The sequence below is a fragment of the Sapajus apella genome, unplaced genomic scaffold, assembly GCF_009761245.1.
Source record: "Sapajus apella isolate SASKATOON/1434 unplaced genomic scaffold, GSC_monkey_1.0 scaffold25, whole genome shotgun sequence".
Taxonomy (NCBI): domain Eukaryota; kingdom Metazoa; phylum Chordata; class Mammalia; order Primates; family Cebidae; genus Sapajus; species Sapajus apella.
This window is the reverse complement of record NW_022436965.1, coordinates 11549927-11564955: the sequence shown is the minus strand read 5'-3', so window position 1 is coordinate 11564955 and position 15029 is coordinate 11549927. Positions and strand designations below refer to the sequence as shown.

At 52.1% G+C, this 15029-nt stretch overlaps 1 protein-coding gene across 1 annotated transcript; it reads left to right on the top strand.

Annotated features, from left to right (window-relative positions):
* The first annotated feature begins 1678 nt into the window (after positions 1 to 1678).
* Positions 1679 to 14500, top strand: TOR3A (torsin family 3 member A). The gene is made up of 6 exons (XM_032291282.1): positions 1679 to 2448; positions 2991 to 3104; positions 5835 to 6100; positions 7792 to 7970; positions 12723 to 12847; positions 14019 to 14500. The coding sequence occupies exons 1-6, from the start codon at positions 2184 to 2186 to the stop codon at positions 14267 to 14269; spliced, it is 1200 nt and encodes a 399-aa protein (XP_032147173.1). The 5' UTR covers positions 1679 to 2183; the 3' UTR covers positions 14270 to 14500.
* The last annotated feature ends 529 nt before the right edge of the window (positions 14501 to 15029 follow it).

Sequence of the window (15029 nt, the reverse complement as noted above, 5' to 3'; positions counted from 1 at the left end):
TCCACAGATAATTAAACAATTGAGAATTCTTTAATTCTTAAAACTTGGACTGTTTTAATAAACTGTTGTTACTACTAGTAAATTTTTCACCATAAATTCACATATAAACTTCACCAGTATTAGGCCATCCTCGCTTCCTGAAGAGACCACCCACAGCCTCCTCCAGGGCTGGGTAGATACAAAAATAAAAGTGACTATGTATTCAGTGTTGATGCCACACTCTCCGAATGAGCTCATTGAATCTTCACAGCATCCCTATGAGGGGACTGTTTTATGATCCCTTTTTTATAGGCGAGGAAACAGGCATAGGATGCTTCAGTAACACCCAGGGTTGCACAAAGAGAAAATGGTAATCACTATGCTAGACTGCCATTCAGACTCAAACGATGTTTGTTGAATGAGTTTTTTTTTTTTTTTTTTTTTTTTTTGGTGTTGAGATGGAGTCTCACTCTGTTGCCCAGGCTGGAGTGCAGTGGTTCGATCTCAGCTCACTGCAACCTCTGCCCCCTGGGTTCAAGCCATTCGTCTGCCTCAGCCTCCTGAGTAGCTGGGATTACAGATGCCCACCACCGTGCCATCCGATTTTGTATTTTTAGTAGAGATGGGTTTCTGCATGTTGGCCAGGCTGGTCTTGAACTCCCGATCTCAGGTGATCCATCCTCCTCGGCATCCCAAAGTGCTGGGATTACAGTCATGAGCCACCACACCCGGCCTAATTTTTTGTTTTCCAATAAGCGCTGTGGTGTGTGCATTGTTAACTGTTTCCGGTGGATTCCACAAGCCCAGAGGCACACAGTGCCGGGCAGGTGCCCTGGCTGCTACTCTATGAAAAGTTTTTGATATCATACTGAATGAGATACTACAAACATTTTACTTTTCAACTGAACCTTGTGGTGTCCTAGCAAAGGTGCTTATCTGGTTTCCGTAGGCGTTTGAACGAAAGGCAGGCGAAAATTTGGTAAGCTGCTGAGAATGGAGCAGACCTGGCATTGGGTGTGATCTAAGAGACTGGGGTGAACAGGTGAGTCAAGTTCCCCGCGACATTGGTGAGACACGGTGCTAGTATTCACCTTACTGTCTGGAGGGCCCAACCTCAAAGCTACTAAACATAGGACATTAGCCAAGTCCTCTGATCTCTCTAGACAGCAGTTTTCTCTAAAGGCAAGATGGCTTTTTGGCCACTGGCTGCAGTAAGCCAGGTGATTTATTTATTTATGCATTTTCTATTTACAGCCATCAGAAAGCCAGGTGATTTTAAGCAATGCATTAAGCCCTTCTGAAATCTAACAACAGCCTTGTTCCAAGCTCCTCGCTATGGAGAAGAGCGCTGTAGTCTTTTGCCAGCGGTGTCGGATTGGCTGCTCAGTCACAGCACTTCAAAGTTGCAAACCTAGCCAGGAAAGTGCACACAGTACTTAGCCTTATTTATTTGTTTTTGTTTAATTTATTTGGAGACAGAGTCTTGCTCTGTCGCCATGCTGGAGTGCAGTGGCAGGTAAATCTTATGATTTACCCATGACTCGGGGGTTTCCAAAATCCAAACACCTCCAGACTGGAGCCCATCAATCAGCTTCCTCTTTCTTTTCGTGGACTCGGTTGCAGTTTCATTTCCCTCTGCGGAGGAGCCAGGGCAACCTCAACCAGACAGGCACCCAGCTGCGCCCTTCTTCCCAGGGCCTCTTCTCCACTCAGCTGACTTCCCCTGGCCCACCCACTGCTCCTGGCTGAGGCGGTTTCCCGGCTTCGTCTGACAGGTTGGCGGGAAGTTGAGCTGCAGACGCGAGGCAGAGCAAGAGTGTCCTTATTCCGTAGGCCTCTGATGGGCCACCAGAGCCGTCGGAAAGTCCTGGCGGAGCGACTGGCAGTGGCCATTTCAAAGCCTGATTTCACCTCCTTTGCAACCAGTCACGACGCAGAATAAACTGCTTCCGGGAAGCCGGTTAGTTGCACCGGCCTGAAGTGGGTCTCGGGGCCGCCTCTCGCGACCTCAGCCAGGGTTTCAGGTTCCCGCCCGGGTCACGTGTGCCGAGGCTGCCAGTGCGCGCTCTGCCCCGCCCTCCGGTCGCCACAGCAACACCAATCCCGACTCACGCCCCCCCCCCCCCCCCCCCGCCCCCCCCCCCCCCCCGTAAGTGAAGCCGGCGAGCCCCGCGGCCGGAGGGGCCTGCAGCCCGGGGCCGGTCATGCTTCGCGGCCCGTGGCGCCCGCTCTGGCTCTTTGTCCTGCTGCTGCTGCCGCTCCCGGGCGCGCCCGAGCCCAGCGGCGCTTCGCGGCCGTGGGAGGAGACCGACGAGCCGCGCTCGGCCTGGGCCTGGCCGGGCTTCCAGCGCCTGAAGGAGCGGCTGAGGGCGGCCGCCGCCCTCTCCAAGCGGTACTGGACGCTCTTCAGCCGCCAGGTGTGGCCCGACGACTGTGACGAGGCCGAGGAGGGAGCCGCGGGGTCCCCGGGTAAGACCCCGTGCCCGCGGCCGCCATTCGCTGCGGAGCAGGGTGCCATCCGGGCGCGGCTGTGGTCGCCTCGCTCCTGCCCCAGGGACGTCTCGGCCCACAGTCCCGCTCCGCGCGGCCCCAGGTACCGGCTGTGGGCGCGGCAGCCTCCGCGGAGCCGGCAGCCCGACGCCGCCCGGCCCCACCCGCAGCCCCGGCACACCCCCTGGGTCCCGGCTGCCCGCCCTCGCCGCCCCCGTCCCCGCTCCTTCCAGACTGGCTCGCACCGCCTGTGCCGCCTCCCAGCCCCCCTGGTGTCATTCGAAGGTCTGCCCCTGACAGCTCTAGGGAACGTCCGCTGTGGACACGCCTGGTGACTGCCTTCTCCCCTGCTGCTTGTGGATGCAGGGCTTGAGGGCCGACCGTGGGCGGAGCCCGGGCCGGGCGTTGGGATCTGAGTTCTGGGTGTCGCTCTGTCCCTGACGAATCGTGTGGCAGGGTTGCCGCATCTCTGTCGCGCACCGGATGGTCTCCTCTGGGTCTCATGGCTCCTCCTTTTCCAGGCTGGCGCCTTCGCCTATTGGGTCAGCGGTACCTGGATCTCCTAACCACGTGGTACTGCAGCTTCCGAGACTGCTGCCCCAGTGGGGATTGCAGGATCTCCAACAACTTTACAGGTTGGACCCCGCTTGGCTTTAAGGGGCTGGGAATCTGTGGGGAGGGAGGCTGTCCAGGGGAAATGGTTAGATGCAGGGGACCTTTCGTCATCCTGCCCAGCCTCCCCACAGGCAGGAACTGCCACGGTCCGACCGAAGTTTTGGAGTACCAAATGCTTGAGTCAAGATGGAACTCGGGGATTTGAGCCTCTAGCTTAATACCCTAGGCAAACTGAGCTGTTTCGTGGATCTTGAGGATCCATGGGAATGTCATGAACAAGTGACACTTAGCTGAGCTGGGAGGAGGGAGCACTGCCAGGTGTCGGACGGGCCCCTCATTACCACCGTGTGTCCCCTGTCTAAACAGGGTTTCCTCTGCTCGCTTACCACCCACCCCTGATCATGTCGGTCTGACCCCTGAGAGCCTCTCCAAGAAGAGAATAGCTAATATCTATTATACATACCAGGCACTGTGCTAAGAGTTTTGCAGGAATTAACTCATAATCCAGCATCTTCGATCTTAAGGAGAGTCAGGCCCAGAACACCGTGTCTTGCTCTAAACGTCGACCTTTCAGAGGGGACTGGATGTATCCAGTGAGAGAACCGATTGGAAATTGTGGGTTGTGATTGAAAGTGTCCCTTGCTGACGCTTAGCTGACAAATGTCTGGGTGATGCAGCAGTCCTTTCCTGGCTTATCTGGGATCAGTAGGGAGGCCTCTGCGGCTCCACGCCCTGAGAGAAAGAAGAGACTGTTTCTGATTATAACTAATTCATAGTCACCATCACAGGGAAATATCCCTGTGCATTCTCTGGCGCCCAGCTACCTGTGAGTCATGACTTACCAACCTTCCTTCCTAGTATTTTCTAATTACTTTGGGTGGCTTGATTTGCATATTGCAGTTGATTGGCATTTTCACTCACAGGGTGATCTTTGGCCCCAAGTTCTGAAGCCTATTCTGATATTTGCAAAAGCTTTCTCTCTTTTCCTTAGGAGCAATTTCTTGCCTAGAGTTCACCCAACCCCAGCTCCTTCAGTCTCCATAAATGGGGTCCACGCTAGGTATTTAGGTCACTTAATTGGCCAAAATGCCAATAACACAGTGTGTTAGGGACACAGTCTGGCTCAGGACACGAGACTGGACTACATAGGTCAGGAAGTCTGAATCTGGATCATCGCTGACTTGGATAAGACCCTAAGTGGCAATTAGCGAGTTACTTTCTGTCCTCAACGTGTCTGTTGTTCTACAAATTGTTGTGGCCAGGGAATTGGAGGCCTCCATTGGATTCCTAGTCTTGCCTCTGCCTTGCTGGCAAACTGAGGAGTCCTTCCCAAGCATCAGTTTCCTCAGCTTTATTTATTTATTTAATTTATTTATTTTGAGACTGAGTCTCTCTGTTGCCCAGGCTGGATTGCAGTGGCACGATCTTGGCTTACTGAAACCTCTGCCTCCCAGGCTCAAGCGATTCTCCTGCCTCAGCCTCCTGAGTAGCTGAGATTACAGGCACATGCCACCATGCCCTGCTCATTTTTGTATTTTTAGTAGAAGACAGGGTTTCACCATGTTGGCCAGGCTGGTCTCTCAGCCTCCCAAAGTGCTGGGATTACAGGCGTGAGCCACTGCGCCCAGCCAGTTTCCTCAGCTTTAAATGGGAAGAATAATGCCTGCCTTGCAGAATTGTGAAGACTAAATGTAAAACACTTAGCCCAGTTCTGAATACAGAGGGAAAAAAAGCAGCAAATGTTAATTTTCTTCTATGTTCCTACTACTTTTGGACCAATGTATGATACCCTCAATGTTTTATCATAGACCTTGACCTCCGAAGGCTCCAGAATATCCACTCTGGGCTGGCTTGAGGTGTTCGACCAATTGGTCTTGAACTTGGAATGGTCAGGATGTCGCCCACAGCTGGCAGCACACCCTCCCTGTTTCCACCGCGGCTCCTGGTAGACCTGTCTCCAAATCCTGCAGCCTCCTGGCTGAGAGGAAGTTAGGCCTAGCAGAGAACTTTGCACGGCCGGGGGCGGAGATGCTCTCAACAAGTGTTGGCTGAATTGAATGAGAATGAATAATATCGGGCTTCTCCATAAAACCGAGCCCTGAAACCACAGGATGGGAGCAGCCTCAGGACATGGGGGATGGGGTTCCTCCCCAGATGTCTGGGCCAATTGTTCTGGGTATCTGCAGGATCCTCAGGAAGGGTGATACCGCCCTCTCCCTGAGTCCCATCTTGATTTCTGAAACTCTTCAGAAAGTAGCCCTCGATGCTGGGTGTGGTGGCTCATGCCTGTAATCCCAGCACTTTGGGAGGCCGAGGTGGGCAGATCACCTGAGGTCAAGAATTTGAGACCAGTCTGGGCAATATGGTGAAACCTTATCTCCGCTAAAAATACAAAAATTAGCCAGGCGTGGTGGTGGGCGCCTGTAATCCCAGCTACTCAGGAGGCTGAGGCAGGAGAATCGCTTGAACCCGGCAGGTGGAGGTTGCGGTGAGCCGAGATTGTGCCATTACACTCTAGCCTGGGCGACAGAGTGAGACTCCATCTCAAAAAAAAAAAAAAGTAAAGAAAGTAGTCCTTGAATCCCTTCTACAGCAATATCTGTCCTCTGGCTTCTTACTCTAAGGCCAAACAGGAGGAGTAACTGATCCCAGAGAGAGATTCAGAGTGGCTTGGTTTCTGGGCTGCTGGCTGATGTGGGGGATGGGCCTGTGTGTGCTTCTCACTGTGACTGCCTCTTTCCTGCCCTTAGGCTTAGAGTGGGACCTCAATGTGCGGCTGCATGGCCAGCATTTGGTCCGGCAGCTGCTTCTGAGTACAGTGAGGGGCTACCTAGAGACGCCCCAGCCAGACAAGGCCCTTGCTCTGTCGTTCCACGGCTGGTCTGGCACAGGGAAGAACTTCGTGGCGAGGATGCTGGCAGAGAACCTGTATCGGGACGGGCTGAGGAGCAGCTGTGTCAGGATGTTCATTGCCACGATCCACTTTCCTCACATCAAGTATGTGGACCTGTACAAGGTAAGGTCCATCGGGGCTGGGGTGAGGCCTCTGTGCTCGGGGGGAGACCCTCATGCCAGCCCTTCCTTGCAAGGTAGTAGGCTCTGGAGAAGCCTGGTGAGGTGGGGACAGGTGGCAGAACCTGTGACAGACAGAGCCACTCACTCTGTCCACTCCTCACAGAGGCCGTGAGCATCTGGAGGTGACTGGCGTTCCAAACACCACTCCCTGCTCTGTCCCTTGAACAGCCACCCTCGAGAGGCCGGACGCTGCATGTTGATTTTTGTTGGGGAAGTGGTGAAATGTCACAGGCAGTGTAGAACAGAGAGAGGCAGGAGCCAGGTGCTGTGGCTCACGCCTGTAATCCCAGTACTTTGGGAGTCCGAGGTGGGTGAATCATGAGATCAGGAGTTCAAGACCAGCCTGGCCAACATAGTGAAACACTGTCTGTACTAAAAACACAAAAATTAGTCGGGGGTGGTGGCACTCGCCTGTAGTCCCAGCTACTTAGGAGGCTGAGGCAGGAGAATAGCTTGAACCCGGGAGGCAGAGGTTGCGGTGAGGCGAGGTGGGGCCACTGCACTCCAGCCTGGGCAACAGAGCTCCAACTCAAAACAAAACAAAAAAACAGAAAAGCAAAAACTCTCAGGCTCTCAGCATGGACACACCGTGTCAGCTAAGGAGAGTTCGCATTTTATGTGCTGCCTTTGGTGTGAACCTTTGTCCACGCTCTTTATGTCATTGTGACTACGCTGGACAGAAAGTTGAGTATCCTGTCTTTTTAGAAAACAGGCCTGTCCTATCTTACAGATTTTCCATGTCTTCCCATATGGGCTTATTATATACCAGCGAGTGGATGGACAGAAATTTCCTTGGCTATTTTGCTGTTTTGGGTTTCTTCTCATTCAGACATGTAGTATTGAAAACATACCGCCAGAGGACCGAACCCGTTGAGCCTGACAGAGAGGACTGCACCTGGCTTTGGCTTTCTGTTCTAATATTTGGAATGTGCTCACCTGGGAAGATTCTGTCAGCATTAAAGGACAGAGGCTTGCCCCCATCTGCTGGCAATTTCCATATGGCTTTAGAGGGCAGGGGCAGGGTGAGCTGGGCCTTTCCAGAAAGAGCTATCTGGCTTAGACTGTGGCAAAACTGCTGTGACCCCAGCATCCCCACTATGAAAACTGGCATGGCACACCCTTACACCGCGAGCCTTCCCCCATGGGTGCACCCAGTCGACAGGGAGTGTGGGCCCTGGGGTGGGAGCTGGCTCTAAATAATATATTCCTTGCCCGTTTTGATGAACATTGCAAAGAACCATCTTTTCACTTGAGGGTTTACTCTCTTGCCTGGGGCAAGGAACCCGCCACAGCTCCTTTCGGGAGCCGAGTCGGAAGGTTGGTTGGGCCCAGACTGTCCTTCAGCAGGCTTGCTGCCCTGAGATCTCAGCCCAGCCAGGCTGCCAGTGGGCGCTCTGCACCTGGGAGTTCAGGGAAGGCTGGCTCCACTGTGTTTAGCTTTCAACCCTCAGCGTGCAGGAGAATCACCTGGGAAGCTGATCAGATGCAAATATCCTAGGCCCGCCCCCACAGCTTGGATTTGATAGGTTCCCAGGGGTGAAACCCCGCCCCAAGGGGTCTATTGCACATGCCCGCAAGGCTGGAGGTGGAAGTCTTGGCCAGTTCCCCAGCTGCTCCCTATATCCCTTGCAGGAGCAGCTGAAGGGCCAGATCCGGGAGACGCAGCAGCTCTGCCATCAGACCCTGTTCATCTTCGACGAGGCTGAGAAGCTGCACCCAAGGCTGCTGGAGGTCCTTGGGCCACACTTAGAACGCCGGGCCCCTGAGGATGACAGGGCCGAGTCTCCGTGGACTATCTTTGTGTTTCTGAGGTGGGTTCTGGGGAACAGTGGTCAAGGGGGCTGGGGGACGGGAAGATACTAGCTGGCAGTGGAGGCTTCCACGCGTCCCCAGGTTCAGAACCTTTTCCTCAAGAAAAACCAGCACAAACTCCAGTACAGAAAGCAGCAGCCAGCTGTGGTGGCTCATGCCTGTAATCTCAGCACTTTGGGAGGCTAAGGCGGGCAGGTCCCTTGAGTCCAGGAGTTTGAGACCAGCCTGGGCAACATGGTGAAACCCCGTCGCTACAAAAAATATGGAAACTTGGCTGGGCCAAGTGGCTGACGCCTGTAATCTCAGCACTTTGGGAGGCCGAGATGGGTGGATCACGAAGTCAGGAGTTCAAGACCAGCCTGACTAATATGGTGAAACGCCGTCTCTACCAAAAATACAAAAATTAGCCCGGCATGGTGGCGTGAGCCTGTAGTCCCAGCTACTTGGGAGGCTAGGGCAGGAGAATTTCTTGAGCCTGGGAGGTGGAGGTTCCTGTGAGCTAAGATCGCGCCACTGCAGTCCAGTCTGGGTGACAGTGAGTCTCCCATCTCAAAAAAAAAATTTGGGCATGGTGACTTCTGTCTATATTCCCAGCTACTCGGGAGGCTAAGGTGGGAGAATCACTGGAATCCAGGAGATAGGAGTTGCAGTGAGCCGAGATCGGGCCACTGCCCTCCAATCTGGGTGACAAGATCCTTTGAAACAAATTCCCAAGGCAAGCCTGGTTAGAGAATTGCATAGTCTCCCATCAAGTCCAACATGGCCATTACTTCCTCCAGCCTGGGAAGGTCTGTTTCTTCTCTGATCGTGAGAAGTTGTCACTGGCTTAAAGTCCAGGGTATATGTGTGGAGAGAAACATGCTTCCTCTGAGTACCTGTAGTTCAGTTGCGATGCCGCCACACAGGAGCCAGTCACTTCATCACTGCACTGCAGCTCCTTTGCTTTTGTTGACATGTCTTTGTGGGAGGCCAACTTAGAAATAACTTGTCGAACTTCATCTTTTTGCGGAGGCTCCAACTGGGGGAGTCCTGTGTCTGTTATAGGTCGAGTGTCGGCCCTTGTTGACCCAATTTGAAGGTTTCACAACAGCTTGAGTCTCGGTAGAAGTCAAAGCAAGCGGTCCCTTCCCAACTCCACTCTGCCCTCGCCTTCCTTGGGCCAGCACTTGCTTGCTGGGAAGTTTTCCCAGGCTGCAGGATGAGGAAGGTGGGGGTGGGGGTGGGGGTGGGGGATGCTGATTTTCATCCTAGCTTGGGGAGTGTGGCGGGTGAAGGGGTGAGCAGTGGAGGGCAGATCTTCAGTGTGGATTCACTAGAAGTGAAATGGGCCAGGCGCAGCGGCTCACGCCTGTAATCCCAGCATTTTGAGAGGCCGAGGCAGGTGGATCCTGAGGTCAGGAGCTCGAGAGCAGCCTGGCTGACATGTCAAAACCCTGTCTTTACTAAAAATACAAAAATTAGCCTAGTACTGTGGCGCATGCCTGTAATCCCAGCTACTCGGAAGAGAGGAGAATCACTTGAACCCAGGAGGTGGAGGTTGCAGTGAGCTGAGATAGCGCCATTGCACTCCAGCCTGGGCAATAAGAGCGAAACTCCATCTCAAAAGAAAAAAAGTGAAACAGGTTTAAACTGTTCCTGGGTTGGAATTTGTGTGGTGATGGGAAGCCCTTCCTGGTCTGTAGGTAAAGCTGTGGAGGCTTAGAATGCGGGGCGCCCAGAGTGATTTTTAAGAGGAGAGAGAAACCTCTTGTGTGATTTGAGTGGCCAGAACGAGGCGGTGTGGACGGTCCGTTCTTCAAATTAGTTCTTATGCCCACATTCTGTACTGTTTATTTCCACCTGGGGAGGCAGCCAGGCTTAAATCTCCTGTTGCAGTGAGTCAGGTGGAGGCTGCAGCATGCAGACGAGCCCGAACAGAGGAGTCACCTGGGTGCTCTATAGCTTCTGCACCTGAGCCCTGGGTGGGGAAGTCCACGGGACCCTCTCACCCACTGATGCGGAAGCCAGTCCTTCCCACAGCACGGGGCGAAGCATGGTGACCCCGCCTTGGGCCTCCCTTTCCCTTCTGTAGGAATCTCGTGTGTGTGTCGACCTCCTCCCTTTCCCCAACGGGGGTCTGCTGGCCTCAGGTGGTGCCAGCCAGGCAGATTCTCCCACTTCTCAGCTTGGAAAACCTCACCTGGGCCATGATTGCCTAATGTGACCCGGTGACCCTGCAGTCTCTAGGCAGACTTTGTAGTATTCTGGCCATCGACCCGATGGCAGCACCCTCCAGCCCCTGGCCAGCCGCCTGTCCTTTCCCCCAGTGACCCGGCCTCGGTGGACTGTCCGAGGCCATGTGATCGTGGGCAGGTTGCAGGTGGGGCGGGCTTGTGGAAAAGCCGCCCTGCCAGACTCCTCCAGGCCACAGCAGGGTGGGGAGGTCCCCCAGGAGGCTCTGAGCTCCAGGGAAGAGGACGCATAACTGTGACAAGGATGTGAAGGAAAAATGAGAAAGATGTGTCCTTAGGTTCTAGTGGCTGTGGTGTGGGCCTGTGCCCAGCCTTGGAGAGCCAGGTCCTCCCTCCAACCATGGGCTGGGCTGACATAGTCCGTCCCAGGCTGTCCAGGACGCAGACTCTCACCCTCTGAGGCTCTCAGGTGGGCCAGCGATGTCTTGGGGAGACACTGTTGACATTGGAATCTCTGGATTTGATTTCTGTAATGTGTTTAAATTAATCATCCCTTGTAGTAAGGATTCTTGGATGTGAAAGAAAAGCACAGCTGAGGCTGGTCCGAAGGTAGTGAGTTATCTCAATTGATTGTTCAGTTACAGATCGAACTGCTTGTTCTACTCTTTCCCCCCTTCTCACTACTGCACTTGACTAATCTTTAAAAAGAAAAAAGAAAAGCACGGTTGATTCAAACTGCTAGAGTGACCAAGTCACACTACGTGAAGAGCAGCAGTTTCATTCTGAAATAAATCCGAAACCTGCTGTTTGAAGTGAGTTGCCAGTAGCTTTGCTGGCCTCCCCCTGGTGGCAGAAGAGGGGAGGTGGCAGCTGAAGCGGGGAGCTGAGTGTGTGTGGTGCTCCCTTTGTCTGGGCTAGGGAATCGGGGGTCCAGTGGCTGGGCACCAGGAAAGTAACATTAACTACTTCGCCTCTGTCTGCCAAATATAGAAGGCTGCTGGAACGGGGTCACGCGGCAGGACAGGAACGTCGAACGGTGCGATGGGAGCTGTAAAGTGACAAGGGTGATTAAAGCCTGTTTCCTTTGTGGTGTTGTCAGGAAAAGGATAGAAAGGACTTTGAAAAATTACAGAACTACACAAATAGAACTCACTCATGGAAGTGAGTCCCAGTGTGTCTGTTGGCTGCCTGTTGATTCACGAGAGGACAGCTTAGATTGGTCCAGTCCTTGTTTTATAAATGAGGACACTAAGGCTCAAAGAGGTGAAGTGTCTGTCTGTTCTTTAGGAAGCATGTAGCAGTTAGCATGCGGTTACAGCAACAGCCAGTTCTGTCTGGCGAGGCCTTAAGTCCCCAGACTTAAAGGGTCTTAGGGATAAGGGCTGGTGAGATGAGATGTTGGCTAGGGGCGAGGGCTGGTTGAGACAGGTGCCCTCTGGCCCCTCCAGATTTCCCAGTGACCCAGGCTAGCAGTGACCTGTGGAAGGGAGTTGAGGTGTCCCAGGAAGACAGTGTCTGTCTAAAGATAAGACGCCGGTGCCGAGTAGCAGTCCTGAAAATGACGGGAGGGGCAGTGAGTACAGAGGGGCCCCAAGTGATTCTCCTGCCTCAGACTCCCGAGTTGCTGGGATTACAGGCGTGTGCCACCATGCCTAGCTAATGTTTGTATTTTTAGTAGAAACGGGGTTTCACTATGTTGGCCAGGCTGGTCTGAAACTCCTGGCCTCAGGTGATCCTCCCACCTCGGCCTCCCAAAGTTCTGGGATTACAGGCATGAGCCACTGCACCCGGCTGTTCTGTTCTTTAGATATGAGCGCTGAAGAGCTTAGACACATTTTGCATGCATTATTTTACAATCTGATGGAATCCCAAACTGAGATGTGTTAAAATACAATTTTCATTTTACTTTTTTTAAGTAAATTATTGTATTTAAAAGTGTCTTCAGACAAAATCTCTGTTCTATGTATTTTCAGTCAAAATTTTAAATCTGCATAATCAACTTGTGTTGAAAAAAATTTCTCTGAAACATTTCATAATTTGTTTCCAGCATGAGATATCTAAGGATTTAGACCAGTGGTCTAGATTAATACTCTATTTTTACATTTAAACCTTTTAAGTCTTCTATAAACCAATTTTGTTACTCTCTTCCACAAGTTATTGGACATATTGTTAAGGGGGAAAATAGGCTCTTTAATTGTTAACATGATGACAAATCAGTTATACAGTTATAAAATTAGAAGTTTTAAAAGCAATATTGTATATTTTTATCTATATAAAATAACTAAAATGTATCTAAGAATAAAACCACATTAAACAAACAAAAAAAAACCACTTCTTACCATCTTTATGCTCCCTGCACCTAGCAGTCTCAGTGTGTCTCAAAAGGGAACAAGAGAGAATGGGTGGCCACGCTGGACAGTGTCTTTTCTGTGCAGACCTTTGAGTTGTGACAAGGTCTCCTGTCTCCTGGAAGACAGAGAAGGCTCACGCCCCTCAGCCTTCATTCTTCCAGGCACCCATGCATTGGCTTCAGTGGTCATGTAACAAAGACATGGGTTAACAAGCTCTTGTCTCCTTCAGTAATCTCAGGGGCAATATAATCAATGAGGTGGTCCTAAAGTTGCTCAAGGATGGATGGTCCCGGGAAGAAATTACGATGGAACACTTGGAGCCCCACCTCCAGGCAGAGATTGTGGAAACCATAGGTAAGTAAGTGACTCCCAGTCACACAAAAAAATATGCCTCTGGTGAGAGCCACAGCTGGGGTTAATTAACGTGTTTGTTGGAAAGTGTGTTTATGAGGCAGACAGATAGGGTACTTGGCACCACAGAGGGCAGACCATAATCCTCTCATATCATCAACCTTGCACAGGGAAAGTGCTAAGAGAGCCTGAGCTCCTTTTCTGGAAATGCTTGGAAAGAGTAGTTTGCAGTAGCCCCAGGAGTCTCACTGGGAGACTTTACCTAAAGGAGACGCAGCTGTGGAGTTCTTGACACACACTGCAGACAGCACTCCTGGAGTTGAGAGATGAGATCCAACCTTGCCCAGCCCTTCGGTTTGGGGACACCTTAAAACCCAGCTGGGGGCCGGGCGTGGGGGCTCACGCTTGTAATCCCAGCACTTTGGGAGGCCGAGGTGGGTGGATCACTAGAGGTCAGGAGTTCAAGACCAGCCTGGCCACTATGGTGAAACCCCATCTTTAAAAAAAAAGAAAAACCCAGCTGGGGCCAGGCGTGGTGGCTCACACCTGTGGTCCCAGCACTTTTGGAGGCTGAGGCAGGTAGATCACTTGAGGTCAGGAGTTTGAGACCAGCCTGGCCAACATGGTGAAACCCTGTCTCTACCAAAAATACAAAAGTTGGCCGGGTGCCACCGGGTCTCACGCCTGTAATGCCAGCACCTTGGGAGGCCAAGGTGGGTGGATCATGAGGTCAGGAGATCAAGACCCTCCTGGCCAACATGGTGAAACCCTGTTGCTACTAAAAATAAATTAGCTGGGTGTGATGGCAGGTGCCTGTTATTTGGGAGGCTGAGACACAAGAATTGCTTGAACCCAAAAGACGGAGGTTTCAGTGAGCCAAGATCGCGCCACTGTACTCCAGCCTGGTGACAAAGCAAGACTCAGTCTCAAAAAAAATTAGCTGGGTGTGATGGCGTGCGCCTGTGGTCCCAGTACTCAGAGGCTAGGATGGGAGGATCCCCTGAAACCAGGAGGTGGAGGGTGCAAGAAGCCAAGATACCACTGCACTCCAGCCTGGGTGACAGAGCAAGACCCTGTTTAAAAGAAACAAACAGCAACGCCCCTCCCCTTACCCCCAAATTCAGCTAGGTTCAGCCCCAGCTCAGACTCCATGTAACTCTGATCTTGATTTCAGACAATGGCTTTGGACACAGCTGTCTTGTGAGGGAAAACCTGATTGACTACTTCATCCCCTTCCTGCCACTGGAGTACCGTCACGTCAGGCTGTGTGCGCGGGATGCCTTCCTGAGCCAGGAGCTCCTGTATACAGAAGAGACGCTGGATGAAATCGCCCAGATGATGGTGTATGTCCCCAAGGAGGAACAGCTCTTTTCTTCCCAGGGCTGTAAGTCCATTTCCCAGAGGATTAGCTACTTTCTGTCATGAAGGCTAGACAGAGACTTCCTGGAGCTGCCTTTCTTCTACTAACAGGACGCTGGGACCTGTAGGAGCACCCCGTTTGGGACTATGAGGTGTTTGAGGGGGTGTGGACTGGTATCCAGCAGTCATTAACACACAACTGATATGTAAAAGGCAGGCCTTACATAAGAAGCAGAGCCAATCCTTTTTTTTTTTTGAGGTCCCACTGAGATAGGAACTTGGATCGCTGTATTCAAAGGAACAGCCAGTTCTTGACATCACTTGGTGCCTTAAAGACACACGTCCCAATTGGAATGTGGTTGGAGCAAGCGGGCCATGTGGGAGCTCAACAAATCCTAAGGGCTTGTGACACTGTAGACGGTCTCCTTAGCATCTTAGCTCTTCTGCAAGGCAGAGCTTGGGTGTTGGGCCTCAGAGGCCATAGGGTCCTTGGGTTAGAGCAGGAGAGAATGAAGTTCTGTGACCCGGAGCGGGAGAGTGGACTCTAGGGTTGCGGGCTGGGGGGCTTTCAAACTGGTGCTCCCAGAGGACAGCCGAGCTGCTTCTGTTGTGAGCAGAGAGCCTGAGACTGAAGGAAAAGTGCACAGAGGAAGATATTTTATAAATCAGGTCAGTGTAAGCCAAGACTTATTATGCTCTACTGATTTGGAGGGGAGGAAAAACTTTAAAAACAATTAGGGGTCTGGACATGTTTTTATGTAAAGATTAAAATTTTCTATTTTTCTAAAATCCTTGGCCTACTTTCTTACTGATTCTAAGATCTAGC